Source organism: Hyla sarda, chromosome 4 (genome assembly GCF_029499605.1).
Source record: "Hyla sarda isolate aHylSar1 chromosome 4, aHylSar1.hap1, whole genome shotgun sequence".
NCBI classification, from domain to species: domain Eukaryota; kingdom Metazoa; phylum Chordata; class Amphibia; order Anura; family Hylidae; genus Hyla; species Hyla sarda.
Window position 1 is genome coordinate 58,484,698 of NC_079192.1, and position 18,561 is coordinate 58,503,258.

The 18,561-nt window shown below is 43.9% G+C and overlaps 1 protein-coding gene across 1 annotated transcript; it reads left to right on the forward strand.

The window, feature by feature from the left end:
- The first annotated feature begins 9,816 nt into the window (after positions 1–9,816).
- Positions 9,817–10,746, forward strand: LOC130367358 (olfactory receptor 1496-like). The gene has a single exon (XM_056569772.1). It carries the CDS (start codon positions 9,817–9,819, stop codon positions 10,744–10,746), a length of 930 nt encoding a protein of 309 aa, XP_056425747.1.
- Positions 10,747–18,561: the final 7,815 nt, after the last annotated feature.

Genomic DNA, 18,561 nt, shown 5'->3' on the forward strand with positions numbered 1-18,561 from the left:
GAAACCTTGGCGTGGTATGCGGGCTCAGGTATGTCCTTCATATAAGGATATACTGGCTAATGTCTCAATTTTACATCAGTTTTGAGGGTTAGCTAATGTCATTGTTACATCCACCACACCAGCGCATTTATGTTTATGTTGTGTTTCTGTACTTCTCTATGTTTACATCCACACACCCATTCATCGGGTAAGGATGATATATGTTGGTCCTTGTGGTTGCAGACATCCTCCATTGTATGCATTTTTTGCTGGGGATTGCCCATAGCAACGGACCACAAGTGCAGGACTTGCTATTCCCTATAAATGCACACCAGCATTTGGGCTCGAGCACTTCCTGACATTTGAGACCACGTTCTTGTTGTGTTTGCTCTCCTCTTGTACACTGAATAACCAGGCATGCAGTGAATATCTTGCCACTCCATACGAACAGTAGCAGGGACTCCTGTCTCTAAGAAAAGTACCTGATCCTGGTGCAAATTGCCTGAAACAAATCCCCTAAAATTCAATTTAAATTAGAATTATTAGAATTGATTTGCTCATCTTTAGATATGAATACCTGTCTGTATTATATTTTCTTTTTTCTTAAGTTTCATGTTTTTAAAGGAGAAATCTCATCCTCCAAAATACTGAAAAACGTATCCCCTATCAGCAGGATAGGGAATACGTTTTAGACCGTGGGAGGTCCGACCACTGGAACCCCCACGATCTCTTGTGCGGGCCCTCTGCCCTCCCTGGGAGCAGCGTGTCATGACCCCTGCCCGAAGAGGTAGCCACCACGCCCCCTCCATATATCTCTATGGGAGAGTTACTCTCGTGATACGCTGATTCCAGGGGGAGCAGAGGTCCGTACAGCAGATTGCGGGGGGTCTCAGCAGTCAGACCCCCTGGGATCCTGCAGATAAGGAAATAGGGGATACGTTTTTCCAAATTTTGGAAGTGAGACTTCTCCTTTAATTGTAATTATTGAATGCAAAGTTAGAAATGGATTATAAAATAGAAGAAGCCTCAGTCTTTCCTCTATACATGTCCTTCATTTATGATCCGGCTTAATATTCATACAGTAATTGCACTTAAAAACCTGAATGTGTGAACACATCCTTAGTAAGGATGACACAACAAAATGCATCAATTACATTGGTAATGTTTACTGTTTCTTTTTTTTTTTATTAATTAATTAATTAATTAATTTTATTTTATTTTTGTTCTTTAATCAATATTCCAAGCCAAAGGCATAACTAAAATTATCATAATAATTCACATGAGATAAAGTCCCAGGTGCTTAAAAAAAAAAAAAAGCATAAAAAGAAAACAAATTGCCAGTGAATCCTTATATCAGCATTTAAAGGAAGAACATACATTATATAATATGCACACTGTTGTATTTTGCTGTACAGTGTATACTTATATATTACCTTTTGAACTGTGTGTGTTGCTGTTTTATACTCCATTTTATATTAAGGTAATAGGAGCTTTAAAGGAACTTTGCTTAATCATCTATAAGTAAAATTTTCATGAATGATCAAATTTATGCAAAATACTCTCTATTGTATATAGTCTTGCTTAAAATATCTTTATAGGACATTGAAATTCCGATCATTGTAAAATAGACCCTGCAAAAAAAGCACTAAAAGAAAGACATTAGAAACAAGAAAACAACTCTTTCCTATTTCTTGGGTTACTCTTGTTTTGCAATTCAGTTGTATTTAAAATTTTTCCATATGGTGATCAATTTTATTGTAGATCATATACATAATTTCATTCATTGTCATCTATTCATGTAAGGCAAAAAAAAAATTAATTGGAATTTTAATGGAACTTGTCTTCAAATGGACATCAGGGTAGTTTAGATGGGGATAAGGATTACTTCTTAGGGCTTGTTCACACTGCTGGCATCCTCCGGTAAAGGGAACTCCATTGTCAGAAGGAAGGGAGTTGAGTGGAGAAAAAAAATACAGCCTGGCCTATTTTTTTTTCTCTCTGCTCAACCCCTGTAAAATGCTGAACACCTGACTAACCTCATTCAAGTCAATGGGATCTCTCAGGACCCAGTGGTGTCAGTTTTGGTCAGGCCGTTTAATGTGCCGAACAGCTCCCTTAAGGGACCGGAGCACAACAGCCGTGTGATCTTATCCTTAGTTGGAGAGGAATTGGAAATGGCTATTACGATGTTTGGTGGGGTGGAGTCATATTAGTGTGGCTTAGTATGATGTCAGTGTCAATGGTCCATTGAAGTGAATGAAGCAGGGTTGTAATACCATGCACAACCTGAAGACAGGGGCGGTGCTGTTCTTATAAGAAAGCAGATATATTTTTCTGATCATGGATACCTTTTTAATTCTTGAGCTCTTGCATTTGAACAGACTTATTGAGCAAGAATTGCTGACAAAGTATTTTTTACCTATGCAGAGTAATTTTGGATTTTACCCACTTTACTGAGTCGGCCATGACAACTGAGCCGCACTGGCACGAATCATGCATGAGCCAAAATCATGGAATATACTGAAACTTCCACTATCTGTGACGGATATGGTGTCTATAACATGTACAGTTATTTTGGTCATCCCGATAGAAAGACGCTGGCGGCTCGGTAGAAGAAGACATTATAACACACAGCATGCTGGATCTGAGTAGTAGGTGTATTACATTTATAGATTATATTGCAGAAAAATGTGTGGCGTCGAGGTGTGAGGTGCAGGGTAGATGTTGTAACCCAAGGGGCAGATGTTATTAACCCCTTCTTGTCGTGACGCCAGGGCATGGTTTGGCCTTAACCACCTGAAGGTAACACCGCTGGTCTTGAGTTAGGCACAGGGGCAATGAAGTCACCGATGCCAAGTTATGAACAAATGGCTGCTTTACTGAGGGTAGACAGAGGACACAGTCTATGCAGTACAGCCAATATCCCAAGGAGGTGACCAGTGACACAGGGGGACCTCACAGGCTTGCTGGGACTTGCAGTAGTTAGACAGACTTTGGTGCAGGCCACTGTGACTGGCTGCAGACTTTAGGCTTGAGGCCTCCAATGCTCCGGATACACACACTGAGACTACTTGACTGCACTGGACCTCAGGAACTAAGAGCTATTGCAGCCCCTCCCCTGGTTATATAGGGGGGCTTTGCAAGGAGCCCATAGGTCACTTGGGGGGGGGGGGGTCACCTGGTCACTAGTGCCTCCTGGGTAACAATCACATGGTAAAATATTTAAAGGTACATTGCACTTTATAAGGGATAACATATGTACATAGGGGATAACACTGCAGGGGGCCCTGAGGACATAGAGGGACTCTGCCTGACAGGACAGGAGAAGGGTACGGGGAAACACCATCCCGTATTGTGCCACCAGAAATGTATTTTTCTTTTGCAAATAGAGGAAAATGTAAATAATTGGGGTCATGATAGACATCTTTTGACCATTGTGTCAGTAGAACAAAATAGCAGTGACATTCATAAAGCACTATCACTGCCTCTTCATCTCCTGATAGCTCTTCCTTTAGGGAACCTGTCACTTGAAACATTTTTATTAAACCATCAGAAGGACATAATGCCTCTTATACTACTGCGCCCAACCATGCCCCTGAGAGCTCATCCCAATCCCGCAATGTTTAGAAAATGAAAACCCTACTTATATAGGTATGATTTTGTATTACTTCAGAAAAAAAATCATAACTACATGCACGGAAATTATGTTTAAAAATGTCCTTTTCTGACCCCTATAACTTTTATATTTTTCTGCATACAGGGCAGTATGAGGGCTCATTTTTTGCACTGTGATGTGAAGTTTTTATCGGTACCATTTTTATTTTGATTGGACTTTTTAATCGCTTTTTATAATTTTTTTATGGTATAAAATGTGACCAAAAATTTGGAGTTTGGAATTTTTTTTTATGGGCACGTCATTTAACATGTGGTCAAATTTTTATAGTTCGGACATTTACGCAAGCGGCGATACCACATGTTTATTTTTATTTACATAGTTTTTTTTAAAATGGGAAAAGGGGGATGATTCAAACTTTTATTAAGGAAGGGGTTAAATCACATTTATTAACTATTTTTTTGCAATGGTATAGCCCCCATAGGGGACTATAACATGCATTACAATGATTGAATACACTGATCAATGCTATGCCATTATAATCTGTGCTCGATTGCTCAAGCCTGGATTTCAGGCTTCGAGCAATCAAGCGCCGATCGGACAGCCGGGAGAAAAGTAAGAAGACTCCCGCTGTCCTCTCAGCTGTTCAGGATGCCACGATTTCACTGTTTCACATAATAGGAGCCGACACAGGATATAATTATACGTCCTGTGTCGTTAAGGGGTTAAACTTTCCATAGCAGAAAACCTGCTAAAAGCATGTGAACAGACCCTAAAAGTTTATTTTCAGAACATTGAGGGATTGGGATGAGCTCTTCAGGACATGGCTGGGTACAGTATTATCAGAGGAATTATGTTTTCCTGTTGGTTTATTAACATTTTTTTTTCTGATGACAGGTTCTCTTTATTTTTCTATGGAGGCCGTATAGTCGATCATTGACTATAAGGGCATGTTCCCACGAACAATAATTGTACATTTTTTTTTTAATGTGGAAACGTGGTTTCACTTGATTCCAATGGCAGATGGTGAACTGGAAGGGAAAGCTGTGGCATGTCCCTTCTTTTCATGTGATCTTGCTCTGTATCTCCCACCGAAATCAATGGGAGCGTTAAGACAGGACCCTCTTGCCCTGGCCACACTTTGGAGAAAGCTGGGGTTCAGCGTTGTGGACTTTTTTCATCTGTGTGCACATGTTGGAATAGTCCAACTATAGCAGACTCTGGAGATATCTAAGTGGAGCCGACCGAATAGTGGGAAGAATAAAGCAACGCCGATGCTGCTAGCAAAGAGTGGGCCTCCCACCAGTTTGCTCACCACTTATTAGACTTCAGGGCATATCCTAGAAATGATGCATAAAAGTTGATTCTAATCCAGCGAGATTGAAGGTAAAAAATAAGCTTTTTTTCATTTGACAAATATAGATAGATACAGTGGTAAATCCACAACGTGAATAGAACCAATGCTTTTCAGCCACTAACACACAATCTTAAAGGGGTATTCTGGCTTTATACATCTTCTCTCCTACTCAAAGGATAGACCATGAGATGTATGATCGCAGGGGTCCTGCTGCTGAGGACCCCCGCCATCTCGATGCAGCCCCTGGCACTGAATGCCCATGCGATCATACATCTTATCCCCTATCCTTTGGATAGGAGATAAGATGTATAAAGCCGGAATACCCCTTTAATCATGGCTTACTTTTTAACTTCAATCTTGCTGAACTGGAATCCACTTTTATACATCTACCCCAGCTTTAGTCAAAACTATGGGACCTTGCTTGAGATAAAAATTTTATTGAGGGTCAGTATGGAACTTTGTGTGCTTTTGGTGAATCCTGTGAATGACCATGGTAAAACAACCCCTGTACCAAGTAGAGGACACATTGGCCCTCATTTACTAAGAAAATCGGGTTGTAAGTCTATCTTGCTTTCTTACCCGATTGCTTTTTTCCCCTGGTATTTATTATTATGTCGCATCCTGTTTGTCGCACGTGGGTTTTGTTGGTTTTGGTTTCCAACTCCTCTGAGCTGTCGGGAAAAAATCCACAACAATTCAACAAATTCGGGTTGGAAACCTTAATAAATACGTGGGAAAGCTCAGAAATGTCGGGAAACGCCCCTTTTTCGGGTTTGGGAGAATCCACATCGGGTCCGTCGGGAAAAAATGTCGCATAGTGTCGCAGACTGGCGCACGATGTCTGCGACATGGCGCAGACAAAGATGCGCCAGAAAAACCCGACAAAAGAGGTCGGGTTTAGAATAGTAAATGAGGGCCATTGTTTCTTTTCATTTATTTCATTTTTTATTTGCTTGCAGACTTTCATGATGTATTGCTACATCTGGCGTAGTGGAACCTTCTGTTATGTTTGAGCCATCATAGAATATATCACATATACCCTTTTGGAACCTAACTGGTCCATTATGTTTTTTTGCATTGTGGTGTCAGTTTTACAGTATAATAATAAAAGCAACAATTAGATTTACTTTCTCCAGATCCAGAGAGGTTGACATAGACACTGGTCATAGACATTGGCCAACATGTTTACTCATATACCACACCAAATGATTTCTTATAACCAAGCTCCTGATAACTATTGCCCTGCATGATGCCATAAAAAAAGTGTTCCTAGTGAAACACAATACTCTGACTATACCTACAAAGGTAATGCAACTCATATTCTAACTGCTAATACCTGATTTGCCATTATAAAGAAGAGCAAGACACAGGACATTTGCCAGTTCCCTGGTAACTTAAAGAAAACCTGTGGTCTCCTGTAAAAACTGAGATAGTGGCATATGAAGACAGGTGAGTGGGAGTGGACCACATACCTGTTTATAGTATGGTAATCATTGCACCATCCCTTCCCCCGGTTCCGGAGATTTTTTGGAACTGATATCACTCTTTACAACTGATGGACTACCTACTCCATCAGGTAGGAAGGAACAGCAATACAATGTGTGGCATGTGTGCACTGTACTCGGATGGGGGTGTGCGTACTTAAAGGGGTATGCCGCCCCCTAGACATCTTATCCCATATCCAAAGGATAAGGGACAAAATTTCGGATCGCAAGGGTCCCGTCGCTGGGAACCTCCACGATCTCAGCTGTGGCACCCCAGACACCTGGTGCACGGAGCAAACTTCGCTCCGTGCCGGATGACTGGCGTTGCGGGGGCTCATGACGTCACAGCCACGCCCTGCTGGTGATGTCATTGCCACGCCCCTCAACTCAAGTCTATGGAAGGGGGCGTGGCGGCTGTCACGCCCCCTCCCGTAGACTTGCATGGAGGGGGCGTGGCTGTGACATTACGAGCGGGGAATGATTGTGATATCACAAGCCTCCAGCGCTGCACCCGACTCTCTAACTGAATGCCGGGTGAAGCAGGGAGATCGCGGGAGTACCCGAAAGACATACACTGTCATTCAAATTAATTTTGGATATTTTATTCCTCTGGTGATTTTAATAAACTTTCTAATGTATTTCTGTTTTAGAAAATAAATATGTTTTCTTTGGCCATGAAATTTCGGCCACTAGGGTCTTGCCCGCATTCCTTGTCTCCTCGCACTGCAGGTTTGGTCTTCTGCTGGCAAGAGAACAAAATTAGGAAATGCAGTCAGGACCTTAGCTCTGCACAGTGCTCGCTCAAAGCCCTGTCTATCAAGCAGGTGAGAGAGAGCGCTTTGTGCGGCAGCATGGCAGGTACGCTCCAATCTCCCTCCTTTCTGTATTACCCATGCAGAAAGGAGGGGATTGAGGAGCAGCCTGTTGTGCTTGTGACTGTCGTGACTGTGATAGCCTGGAGGAGTAGGGTATATGGGGTATAGCTGTGCGGTGACTAAAGGATGTCTGGTTAACCCTTGCTATTCGTGACGCCAGGGTGAGGGCTCCTCTGTAATGCTTGTCCTACCGCCACCCTTCCCAAGAGCGATAGGGAGGTAGAGAATAATTGAATGTCCACAACCGGAGAGTTTGCTGAAAACAGTTGTAACTTTACTGAAGATTTTATGCAAACTTCATAACCGGAACAGTCTCTATACAAGCAAATTCTCTTGGAGATTGACAAAGGTTGGGACCTTAAGCAATTTAGAGTCTTTAGGATGATATGCGCTGTTCCACTGGATTTAGGGGATTTAGTTGCATTCCAGTAGTCACGCTAGCTTTAGTGGGGATTATTTTAGAACTCACGGTTTAGTTTAGCTGAGGCTGGTAGGTTTTCTGGCCTAGCGTGTCTTTGACAGTTGCGCAGATCCGTCCTGCTAGTACGGCATCCACAAGAACAGCAACCCAAGAGAGTGATAATTGGCTACAGCTCCCTTATATGGGCAGGGGCTGGACTAGAGTTAATTGGTCCAATACTTCTGTCAATCACCATTACAAAGGGTTATGGGTAACATGTGACCCAAGGACCTCCAAAGGTCCTCTAACATACCATAGAGGAATTAACATAGTCACATGACCGAAGGTCCTGCGACGCTAACATGGTAAGTACTCTAATATACCTTATATTAAATATACACATTATTAAATATATACATATTAACACTCCAGCACTAGAAAACAAAGAGGCCACCAGGGGTCGTCCCACCTGGGGGACACCATCTGAACGTAGCAACTCTGACTTTGGGGACCACCACACTAGGTACAGTATGCAATACAGTACCGGGAGAACACATGACTGTCTAAGCTGCGCTCACACTAGAATAGAGAGGGGTGAAGGGAACCCCGGCAGGGCTTTAGATCACATCGTGCCTGCTGGAGAACGCCCTTTTCAGAATGCTGGAATTCACTTTGAGTGAGCTGAAGACAAATGCTAAAAAATGAAATCTACAAAAAAATAAAAATAAAGGCAGGGGTGGGGCTTAACATTAGGAATGGGGGGGGGGGGGGGTAATCATTAGGGAAGGAAAGAAAACATGTTTAATAACAGGTACTCTTTAATGGTCAGAGCGGGTCTTTAGTGAACAGGATCCCATGTGTGCTGGCCGGTTGGACATTATAGTAATGCCCTGCACTTGGGGTTGAGTACCTCCTGCCATTTCAGACCATGTCAATGTAGCTGTTTGTTTAAATTATGAGTGTTACGCATCCACACATTTATCTGGTGTAGGATGTCATTGTGGTACTTGTGACCATCTGCAGGCATCCGCCATTGTATGCATATTATGCTGGGGATCGCCCATAGCAATGGACCACAACTGCAGGACCTTCATCCCAGCGTAGGTGCACAATTGCACTTGGGGTTGAGTACCTCCTGCCATTTCAGACCACATCAATGTAAACTGTTTAATGTCTAAGTGTGCCCTCACCCAGGACCTCTCTGGCATACCAAGGTCTTCCATTTATTACAAGCATGACCATGCATTTACATGATGACCATGTGTTTCTACACTTCTGCAATTACCTTATGGAGCTTCCCCTAGAGTTATCTTCTCATATTACCATGCCATTTTCTATTTAAGATGAACGTCTTGTGGCCCATACTCACCGATGCATTACATGAATGGTGGCAGGGGTGTATATATCGCCGGTGCAGCCAGTTCAGCTGCACTGGGGGCCCAGCGTGTGAGCCTTTCCAGGGCCAGCCCTACCATGGGACCTGGTGGGACCATTGGTCCAGGGTGGCACTTTTCAGGAGCAACACTTTGCTTCCCCCCCTTTTTTTGTGCCTAGTAGGCTCTTGGAAGGGTTGGCCCTGCCACTGGGCCGCCTCTGCTCACTGTTCTAAAGCGGCCTCAGTGCATAATAGCGCAGCGGGCACTTTAGACAGGGAATCTGCAGCTGGCTGACACGGGTCTGACTGGGGGACGTCACACAAGTGACATACCTCCGCAGACCCGCGCAGGAGGATGTCAATCGTCAGGCCACCGGAGAGGATAAGCGCTGCGCTGCGCAGGCCAGGTAAGTGGGTCTATGTGTGTGTCTCTGTGTGTGTGTCTGTGTGTGTGTCTGCCTTTGTGTTGGGGGGCCTATGCTACCTAAGGTGGGGAAACTGCTACCTAATGTGGGAAAACTATACTACCTAATGTGGGTAAACTATGCTACCTAATATGGGGAAACTATGCTACCTGAGTTGTAGTTTTGCAACATTTGGAGGTCCACAGTTTGGAGACCACTGTTTTAGTGTCTTATATGGCTGTAAAGGGAAGTAAAGAAAACTAATTTCCAGCCAGGGAATTTGTAAGCCCTACCAACTTTCAAACTCACTGCTTCTTTCAGGATATAAAATGCTTGGAGAAATGACCAATGACACTTTGGAGCCAATGTTCTACATCTTTGCCTTCTCTATATCTGAGAATGATAGAATTTTTATTCTAACAGCGGTTTTGCTGATTTATCTGACTATTCTTAGTGGGAACCTTCTCATCATTTCATTGATATGTCTGGAGCCCCAGTTACACACATCCATGTACTTCTTCCTGTGCAATCTCTCCACATTAGACATTTTGTATGTCTCCACAACGCTCCCTAATCTGATCTATGTATCTCACACTGGTGACCATGTCATGTCTTATGCTGCTTGTATAGCTCAGATGTACTTGTATCTAGTATTTGCTGATACAGAGTGTTTTCTGTTGACAGCCATGGCCATTGACCGTTATATAGCAGTTTGCTTCCCGTTACATTACTCTCTTATTATGAGTAAACAGGTTTGTGTATTACTAGCATTTCCAGCGTGGTTTGTTGCTTCCATGAACGCCTCCCTTGTGACCTGCTTGGTCAATAACTTGACATTTATTGGTTTAGTAGAGGTCAAAAATTTCTTCTGTGATCTTAAAGCTCTACGTGTTGCTTCCTTTGGTGATACCATTTCTTTGAAGATATTCATTATTGTAGATGCAATGATAATTGGGGTCATAGTGGCTTTCTTAATCCTGGCCTCTTATATCTGTATCATTTATACTGTCTTGAAAATTAAGTCTTCGGCTGGAAGATGGAAGACGTTCTCAAGCTGTTCTTCCCATATAACAATTGTTGCTTTGTACTTTGGTTCCGCCATGTCCTTGTACCTGACAAATTCTGTAGAACAAGATGTAGTTCTCTCGATGACGTTTGTTACTTTGGTCCCAATGTTAAACCCTCTAGTATACAGCTTGAGGAATAAAGACATTGTACAGGCCATAAGAAAACTATTACACACAAAAATAACACATTAAGTAAAAATGGGAAAATGATAATTTACATCATGTAGCGTTAACAGTCAATGAATCGAGCAGAGGAGCTGCGCTCACTTCATGGATGATGAGTAATGGCTGCTATCAGCCAAAGGGCATTAACACAGAGCATCGGTGATCACACAGATCAAAGTCAATCGCAGTCTAAAATCATTAAAATACTGGTTCCAGTACTTCAGGAGGGATGATTGGACCTCCCTGGTGTGATCATGGTGTCCTGTTCAGCTGGCATGATGGCCAAAGGTGTTGCCAGATCGCATTCTTACTAAACAGACAGTCTCCTGTATAAGCAAAGCACCAATAACACTGATGAATGCTATGGTATGGTGTAGCACTAAACAGTGTTTAAAATCGAAAGAGTGCATGTAATAATAAAAATGATGCTGTAATAAATGTGAATAAACCCCCCTTCCCTTATAAAATATTAAATCACCCCCCTTCCTTTTAATATTTTCAAATGAAAAAATATTGTAAACAAAAATAAACGTAAACATACTTGGTACGGCTGCCTGCATAAATGTTCGAACTATTAAAATAAAATATTAATAAAAGCACACGGTCAACGGAGTAAATGTAAAAAAATACCAAATGTCCAGAATTGCAGATTTGTCATTTCATATTCCAGAAAAAACTGAATAAAAAGCGATCAAAAAGGCCTGTTAAAAAAAATGGTACAGATAAAAACTACAGACCATAGTGAAAAACAATTGCCCTCATACAGCCTTGTATAAAAAAAATAAAATCGCCATAGGGGTCAGAAGAGGACAATTTTAACCCCTTAAGGACCCAGGGCATACAGGTACTCCCTGATGTCCTGGGACTTAAGGACCCAGGGTGTAGCTGTACGCCCGTGGGAATTCCGGTCCCCGCCATACACCGGGCGGGGACCGGACCAGGATGCCTGCTGAAATCATTCAGCAGGCACCCCGTGCAAACCCCTGGGGGGGGGGGGGGGTCCTGAGACCCCCCCAAATCGCCAATCAATTCAGATAGGCGATTTACCGCAATTCCGGGCTGATCGGGTCTCTGGTGACCCGATTGCCGAAAAATAGGGATGATCGGAGCTGTCAGAGACAGCCTCAATCATCCTAAAAGATAGGAATGAGGTGGCAGGGGTGCCACCTCCTCCTATCCCCTGCGATTGGCCGGTAAGAACTGACCCGCAAATCCCCCTCTCTGCCCGCCACTGGAAGTCCAGGCAGAGTGGGGAACATGGCGGCAATGGCTGCGGAGGCTGTTGATGTGGGGGGACCAGTGATCTTCACTGCTGCTCCTAGGAGTTTTAAAACTACAACTCCCAGTATTCCCAGAAAGCCTTTGCCTGTCTGGGCATGCTGGGAGTTCTAGTTTTGCAACATCTGGAGGGCCACAGTTTGGAGACCACTGTGAAGTGGTCTCCAAACTGTAACCCTTCCAGATGTTGCAAAACTACAACTCAGCATGCCCAGACAGTCTCGGAATGTTGGGATTTGTAGTTTTGCAACATCTGGAAGGGCACAGTTTAGAGACCACTATACAGTGGTGTCCAAACTGTAGCGCTCCAGATTTTGCAAAACTACAATTCAAAGTATGCCGAGACTGCCCAGGAATTCTGGGAGTTGTAGTTTGACAACATCTGGAGGGCTACAGCTTGGACAGCACTACACAGTGGTCTCCAAACTGTTATTTTCCAGTTGTTGCATAACTACAACGCCCAACATTCACTTCGGCTTTCTGAGCATGCTGGGAGTTGCAGTTTTGCAGCAACTGGAGGCACACTGGTTGGGAAACATTGTCTGTTTCCTAACTCCGTGTTTCCCAACCCGTGTGCCTCCAGCTGTTGCAAAATTATAACTCCCAGCATGCACTGACAGACCATGCATGCTGGGAGTTCTAGTTTTGCAACAGCTGGAGGCACACGGGTTGGGAAACACTGAGTTAAGTAGCAAACTCGGTGTTTTGCAACAAGTGTGCCTCCAGTTGTTGCATAACTAAAACCCCCAGCATGCACGGTCAGCCAAAGGGCATGCCGGGAGTTGTACTGTAGTTTTGCAACAGCTGGAGGTTTGCCCCCGCCCCCCCATGGGAATGTACATTCACATGTACAGGGGTTACAGTTAGTTTCTCGCTGCAAGTTTGAGATGCAGCAAAATTTCCGCTGCAGCTCAAATTCCCAGCGGGAAACTCGCTGTGAACCCCGCCCGTGTGAACGTACCCTAAAAACACTACAGTACACTACACAAAATAAAAAAGTAAAACATTACATATACCCCTGCACAGTTACCTCCCCCCCCCCCCCAATAAAAATGAAAACGTCTGGTACGGCACTGCTTCCAAAATGGAGCCTCCAGCTGTTGCAAAACAACAACCCCCATTATTGCCGGACAGCCATTGACTGTCCAGGCATGCTGAGAGTTTTACAACAGCTGGAGGCACCCTGTTTGAAACCCTGCCATAGGGTAATTTTGGTATCGAAGGCAAGTGTAATTCTTGCATCCGGGTCCGTCCCTATGCAAAACCCTAATTTAGGCCACAAATGTGCATGGCGCTCTCTCACTTTGGAGCCCTGTCGTATTTCAAGGCAACAGTTTAGGGCCACATATGGGGTATTTCCGTACTCGGGAGAAGTTGCCTAACAAATTTTGTTGGGCTTTTTCTCCTTTTACCCATTATTTTTACACTTACATGCTGGTGTTGCCACATACTTTTCATTTTCACAAGAGGTAAAAGGAAAAAAAGACGCAATCTCTCCTGAGTACGGAAATACTCCATATGTGGACCTAAAATGCTCTGCGGACCCACAACATGGCTCAGGAGGGAGAGTGCACTATGTACATTTGAGGTGATTTGCAAAGGGGTGGCAGATTGTTAGAGCAGTTCTGACATAAACACAAAAAAAAACACGTGACCCCATTTTGGGAACTAAACCCCTCACAGAATGTAACAAGCGGTATGGTGAGCCTTAACACACCACAGATGTTTGAAGAATTTTCATTAAAGTTGGACGTAGAAATGAAATTTTTTTCCTTTTTCACTAAAATGCTGGTGTTATCCCAAATATTTCATTTTCACAAGGGGTAATAGGAAAAAAGCCCCCCAAAATTTGTAACCTCATTTCTTCTAGTATATAAATACTCCATATGTGGACGTAAAGTGCTTTGCTGTTGCACTACAGGGCTCAGAAGAGAAGGAGCACCATTGGACTTTTGGAGGGAGAAAGTGTCTGGAACTGAAGGCCACGTGCGTTTACAAAGCTCCTATGGTGCCAAAACAGTGAACTCCCCCACAGACAATGGTCTGTGAAAAAGAAAAATTACATTTTCGTAAGTGTAGTTTCCAAAATAGGGTCACATGTGGGGGGGTCCATTGTTTTGGTAGCATGGGGGCTTTGTAAACACACATTGTCCCCGACTTCCATTCCAAACAAATTCTCTCTCCAAAAGCCCAATGGCGCTCCTTCTATTCTGAGCATTGTAGTTCGCCCGCAGAGAAATGGGGTTAAACATTTTTGGAGGATTTTATCATATCACCCCTTGTTGTGAAAAAAAAAATTGGGGTAGCACCAGCATGTTGTTGAAAAAAATCTAATTTTTCATTTTTACATTTTACGGAAATTTGTCAAACACCTGAGGGGTGTTAAGACTCGCTGTACCCCTTGTTACGTTCCTTGAGGGGTGTAATTTCCAAAATAATATGCCATATGTTGTTGTTTTTTTTTTTTGCTGTTATGAAACCATAGGGGCTTCCTAAATGCATAGGGGCTTCAAAAAACACTTATAGGGGCTTCCTAAATGCATAGGGGCTTCAAAGCACTTTACGTCTCAATGGAGTATTTCCATACTGTTTATGGAGTATTTCCATACTCAGAAGAAATGGGGTTAGAACTTTTGGGTGGCATTTTCTCCTATTACCTCTTTTAAAAATGGCAAATTTGGGGAAAAAACTGCATTTTAGTGAAAAAAAAATTTTTTCATTCACAGATCCGATTTACCGAAAAGTCGTCAAACACCTGTGTGGTGTTAAGGTTCACTGTACCCCTCTTATTATGGTGTAGTTTCCAAAATAGTATGCCCTGTGTTTTTTTTTTTGTTTTTTTTTGCTGTTATGGCACCATAGAGGCTTTCAAAATGTGACAGCTAAACGTCCCCAGCACATAAATAAGTTCTTCACAGTGTGCCCGGCTTCATCTGAGCCTCGGACATCCACAGTGCGGCCTCCTCACTCCACACAGCCGGACCCACTGTGCGCAGCGCGGGAAATACTGTGTGTGCAAGCTGGGCTGGTGACTGCACGCTCAGGCACCCGGACAGACACAGAAGCAGTGCATAAGAAGCAGCTGAATATGATGGCTGAGAGCAACAACAAACAAGTACCTTCTCCATCTCCCTCTCTCCCTCCCCCGCTTGTACAGCGAGGCACACAACTTTCAAAGTCTGCCTCAACCCACACTCCCTCTGGCCCCTCTATAACTGGAACTACTCCTCACAAAAGACATGGGGCTACACCTGACTCTAACAAGTCCTCTCCAGACCCCACTCACCTTTCAGCCAGCCTGACCCCAGCAGAAGCTGCACGATCTCCACCAGGAAGTTCCTCCCGTCCTGACAGCTCAGTGAAGCAGCACAGTGAGACGCTGACTCAGCTCTCACAGACACATGCTTTAACTGTTTCACCACTGCCTCCCCAGCAAGGTCTCACAACTGAGCTCAATGTGACTGCAAACACTGACAAAGGGACTCAAAACTCAGCCACCTGGGGTAGTACTAATCAGAAATATGCAATTACTTCTATGCCACCTGCTGAGACTGTACTTTTACATACAAACTCAGAACGAGTACCAGGCCCTCCAGCCCAAGACATCACTGACTGGTCTGCTGCTATGGACTCTGACATTTCTAACTCTGATGGAGGTCCCAATGACTCCTCCGCTGAAAGCGACACGCCTGATTATTGGGGCGCTAGTCCACCGGCGAAAAAGAAATGATTTAAGACTCAAAAAAAACACTCGCATATTAGCCCACGCTTCTCTGGTCACTCATCATCTGATGATACGCCAACTTCACCACAGACCGCTACAAACCGTCTGCGTGCTCTCAATAAGCCGTATCAGATGTTGCCCTGCGAACCTCAAATTCCAGCAGTGACTACCGATCTACCAACTCCTGAAATGGCAGCTAATACATTGAAAAACTTCCCAGAACTGCAGGCCCTCTTGGCCCTGCTCCCAACCAAAAATGACATGCTATCCCTGGCTACCAACCTAAAAAATGCCTGGAGACAGGACCTGAAGCCTGTGAAGGCCGAAGTCACTAAACTAAATGAGCGAGTACAAAGCCTTGAAGATTTCAGATCGTCAGTTTCTTCTCAAATTCAAGATCTTCAAAACGCCACCAAAACTCTGATCATTCAGCGAGCGCAAGATGTTGATCACCTAGATGACCTGGATAACAGGAACAGGAGAAATAACATCAGGATCAAAGGCCTGCCGGAATCAGTATCATCGCAATAACTTTCAGGGACTCTGCAAAAGATCTTCAATGGCATTCTCCAAAGACCCCCCGACACACCAATAGAGCTAGACAGGGCACATAGAGCCCTCAAAGCAAAGAGCCCAGATCCGAAGAAGCCGAGGGATGTAATATGCAGAATTCACCACTATCTTCTAAAAGATGAAATAATGACCAAAGCAAGAAACTTCCCTAATCTGGTTTATAATGGGACTGGCATCAGACTCTTTCCGGACCTTTCACTTTGCACGCTGAAATTGAGGGCAAACTTGAAACCCCTCCTTCATAAGCTTCAAAATGCCAAAATCATCTACCGCTGGGGATTCCCATTTTCGCTAACTGCAAGACATGGCTCCACCGTTGCTGTTCTTCGCAGACCGGAAGATCTCCCTGCCTTCCTAGAGACATTCAAATTGCCACATGTCCCCCTTCCTGATTGGTGCAGCTTATTCCCACCATGGAAGCCGGTGCCACCCCCAGTGTCAGATCGCCAAAAGCATCTGGACATCAGAGATGACAACAGTGGACTTGCCCATTTTTCCCAGAAACACAAGCGCAAGACCTAGGACTACTGCTATGCCTGCACCTCCTTCGCTTTGAGGTCAACCGGTTTTCCTCAGCTGAGGCCCCCCGTGTGAGCGATCGGCTCAGTGGCCTTAGTCAGGACGGTTCCTGAACCACCTTATAGTTGCCAGTTTGCACTAAGTATTCTTCAACCTTAGTTAAAAAACTACCATTCCCCTCACCCCTTACACCACCACATTTAGCTGCCATGTTTGACTTTTGCCTCCCACCATTTTGTTGTTAAGTGGCCCTTTGGTCACCTTTTGTTTGTAAGCCCTAGTCCATGTTTCCTCTCCCCCCTTAGTGTTTGGGAGAGTTACTTTAGATAGTATGATAGCCCAGAGTGCTACTTACATGCTATTCTCTACTTGCTACACTACTTAACATATTTAACAGTGCCCTGTCTCTGTCGCACCTTCCACGTTGCCCACACTAGCTAGCCGTTCGGTCTGGCCCCGTTCTGGTCTTTGGCCCTTATGGCCTCCTCTTATAGTACCCGTGTACCCATTCACTTATGGATACTTCTCCTTCTAATCCTCTCCATCTCTTGTTTTTTTTTTACTGTTCTTCTTTATTTCTTCCCTCCTAGGATTCGTGTTTCTCACCTTCTCCTGCCCAGCGGACGGAGCATTCTATGGACTCATGGCATGGCTGGTAAGTGGACCCATATTACACAACCACACAATGGCAGCTGACATAACAATCACTACTCTTAATGTTCAAGGGTTTAATACACCGGAAAAAAGGGCCCAAATACTGTATTCCCAACATAAACTGAAAACTCATATCCTAGCGATTCAAGAGACGCATTTCAAAGAAGGACACCTACCCAAATTAAATAACAGATATTACACTTCCTGGTTGCACAGCGTTAACACTGAAGCGAGGACTAAGGGAGTTTCAATCGCTTTCCACAAATCCCTCCCCATCACGATTAATTCATCCCAACTAGACCCTAATGCACGTTATGTATTCGCCAATTGCACGCTAGTTAACCAGCCACTTACAATTGCTGCTGTGTATGCCCCCAACCACAACCAGATTCCCTTCTTTCTGAGCACGCTTGAAGCTTTGAGAGCCTTTGCAACGGGACCGATCCTGTTATGTGGTGACTTCAATCTACCTCTTTTCCCTCAGGTAGATACATCTTCTGGTCATTCTACTCTATCATTCCGCAAACTCAGCGCTCTCAGAAAGAAATTGCACTCCTTGCAATTAGTCGATGCCTGGAGAGCCTTACATCCCCAGGATAGGGATTACACCTTTTATTCCCACCCAAGAAACACCTATAGTCGTATAGATTACATTTTCTTCCCACACCATCTCCTTCCTAATATCACACGTACTCGCATAGATGTCCAAACCCTGTCAGATCATGCCCCTGTGAAATGCTCATTTACGCTTCCCTCTTTGGCCAAACCCCACTTCTAATGGAGACTAAACGAATCTCTGCTCTTAGATACCCTGTGTATACAAGACCTCAAGAAATCAATTACTCACTTTCACTCTGACCATGTCTCAGACTCATCATCGCCTCTGATTAAATGGGAGGCGTTGAAATGTGTCTTGAGAGGAATACTTATGAGTCATGGGGCAAGGCTGAAGAGAGAAGCGTCCGCAAAGTTGGCTTCTCTATACCAGGAGCTTCAACACCTTGAATCCCTCCATAAGAAATCTCAGTTAGACTCCACTTACCGAGATCTCATAAAGATACGTACTGAGCTTCTATCTTACATAAATATTAAAC

Excerpts from the sequence above, each read along its gene's own strand:
- LOC130367358 (XM_056569772.1), top strand. The coding sequence starts at position 9,817 with ATGCTTGGAGAAATGACCAATGACACTTTGGAGCCAATGTTCTACATC.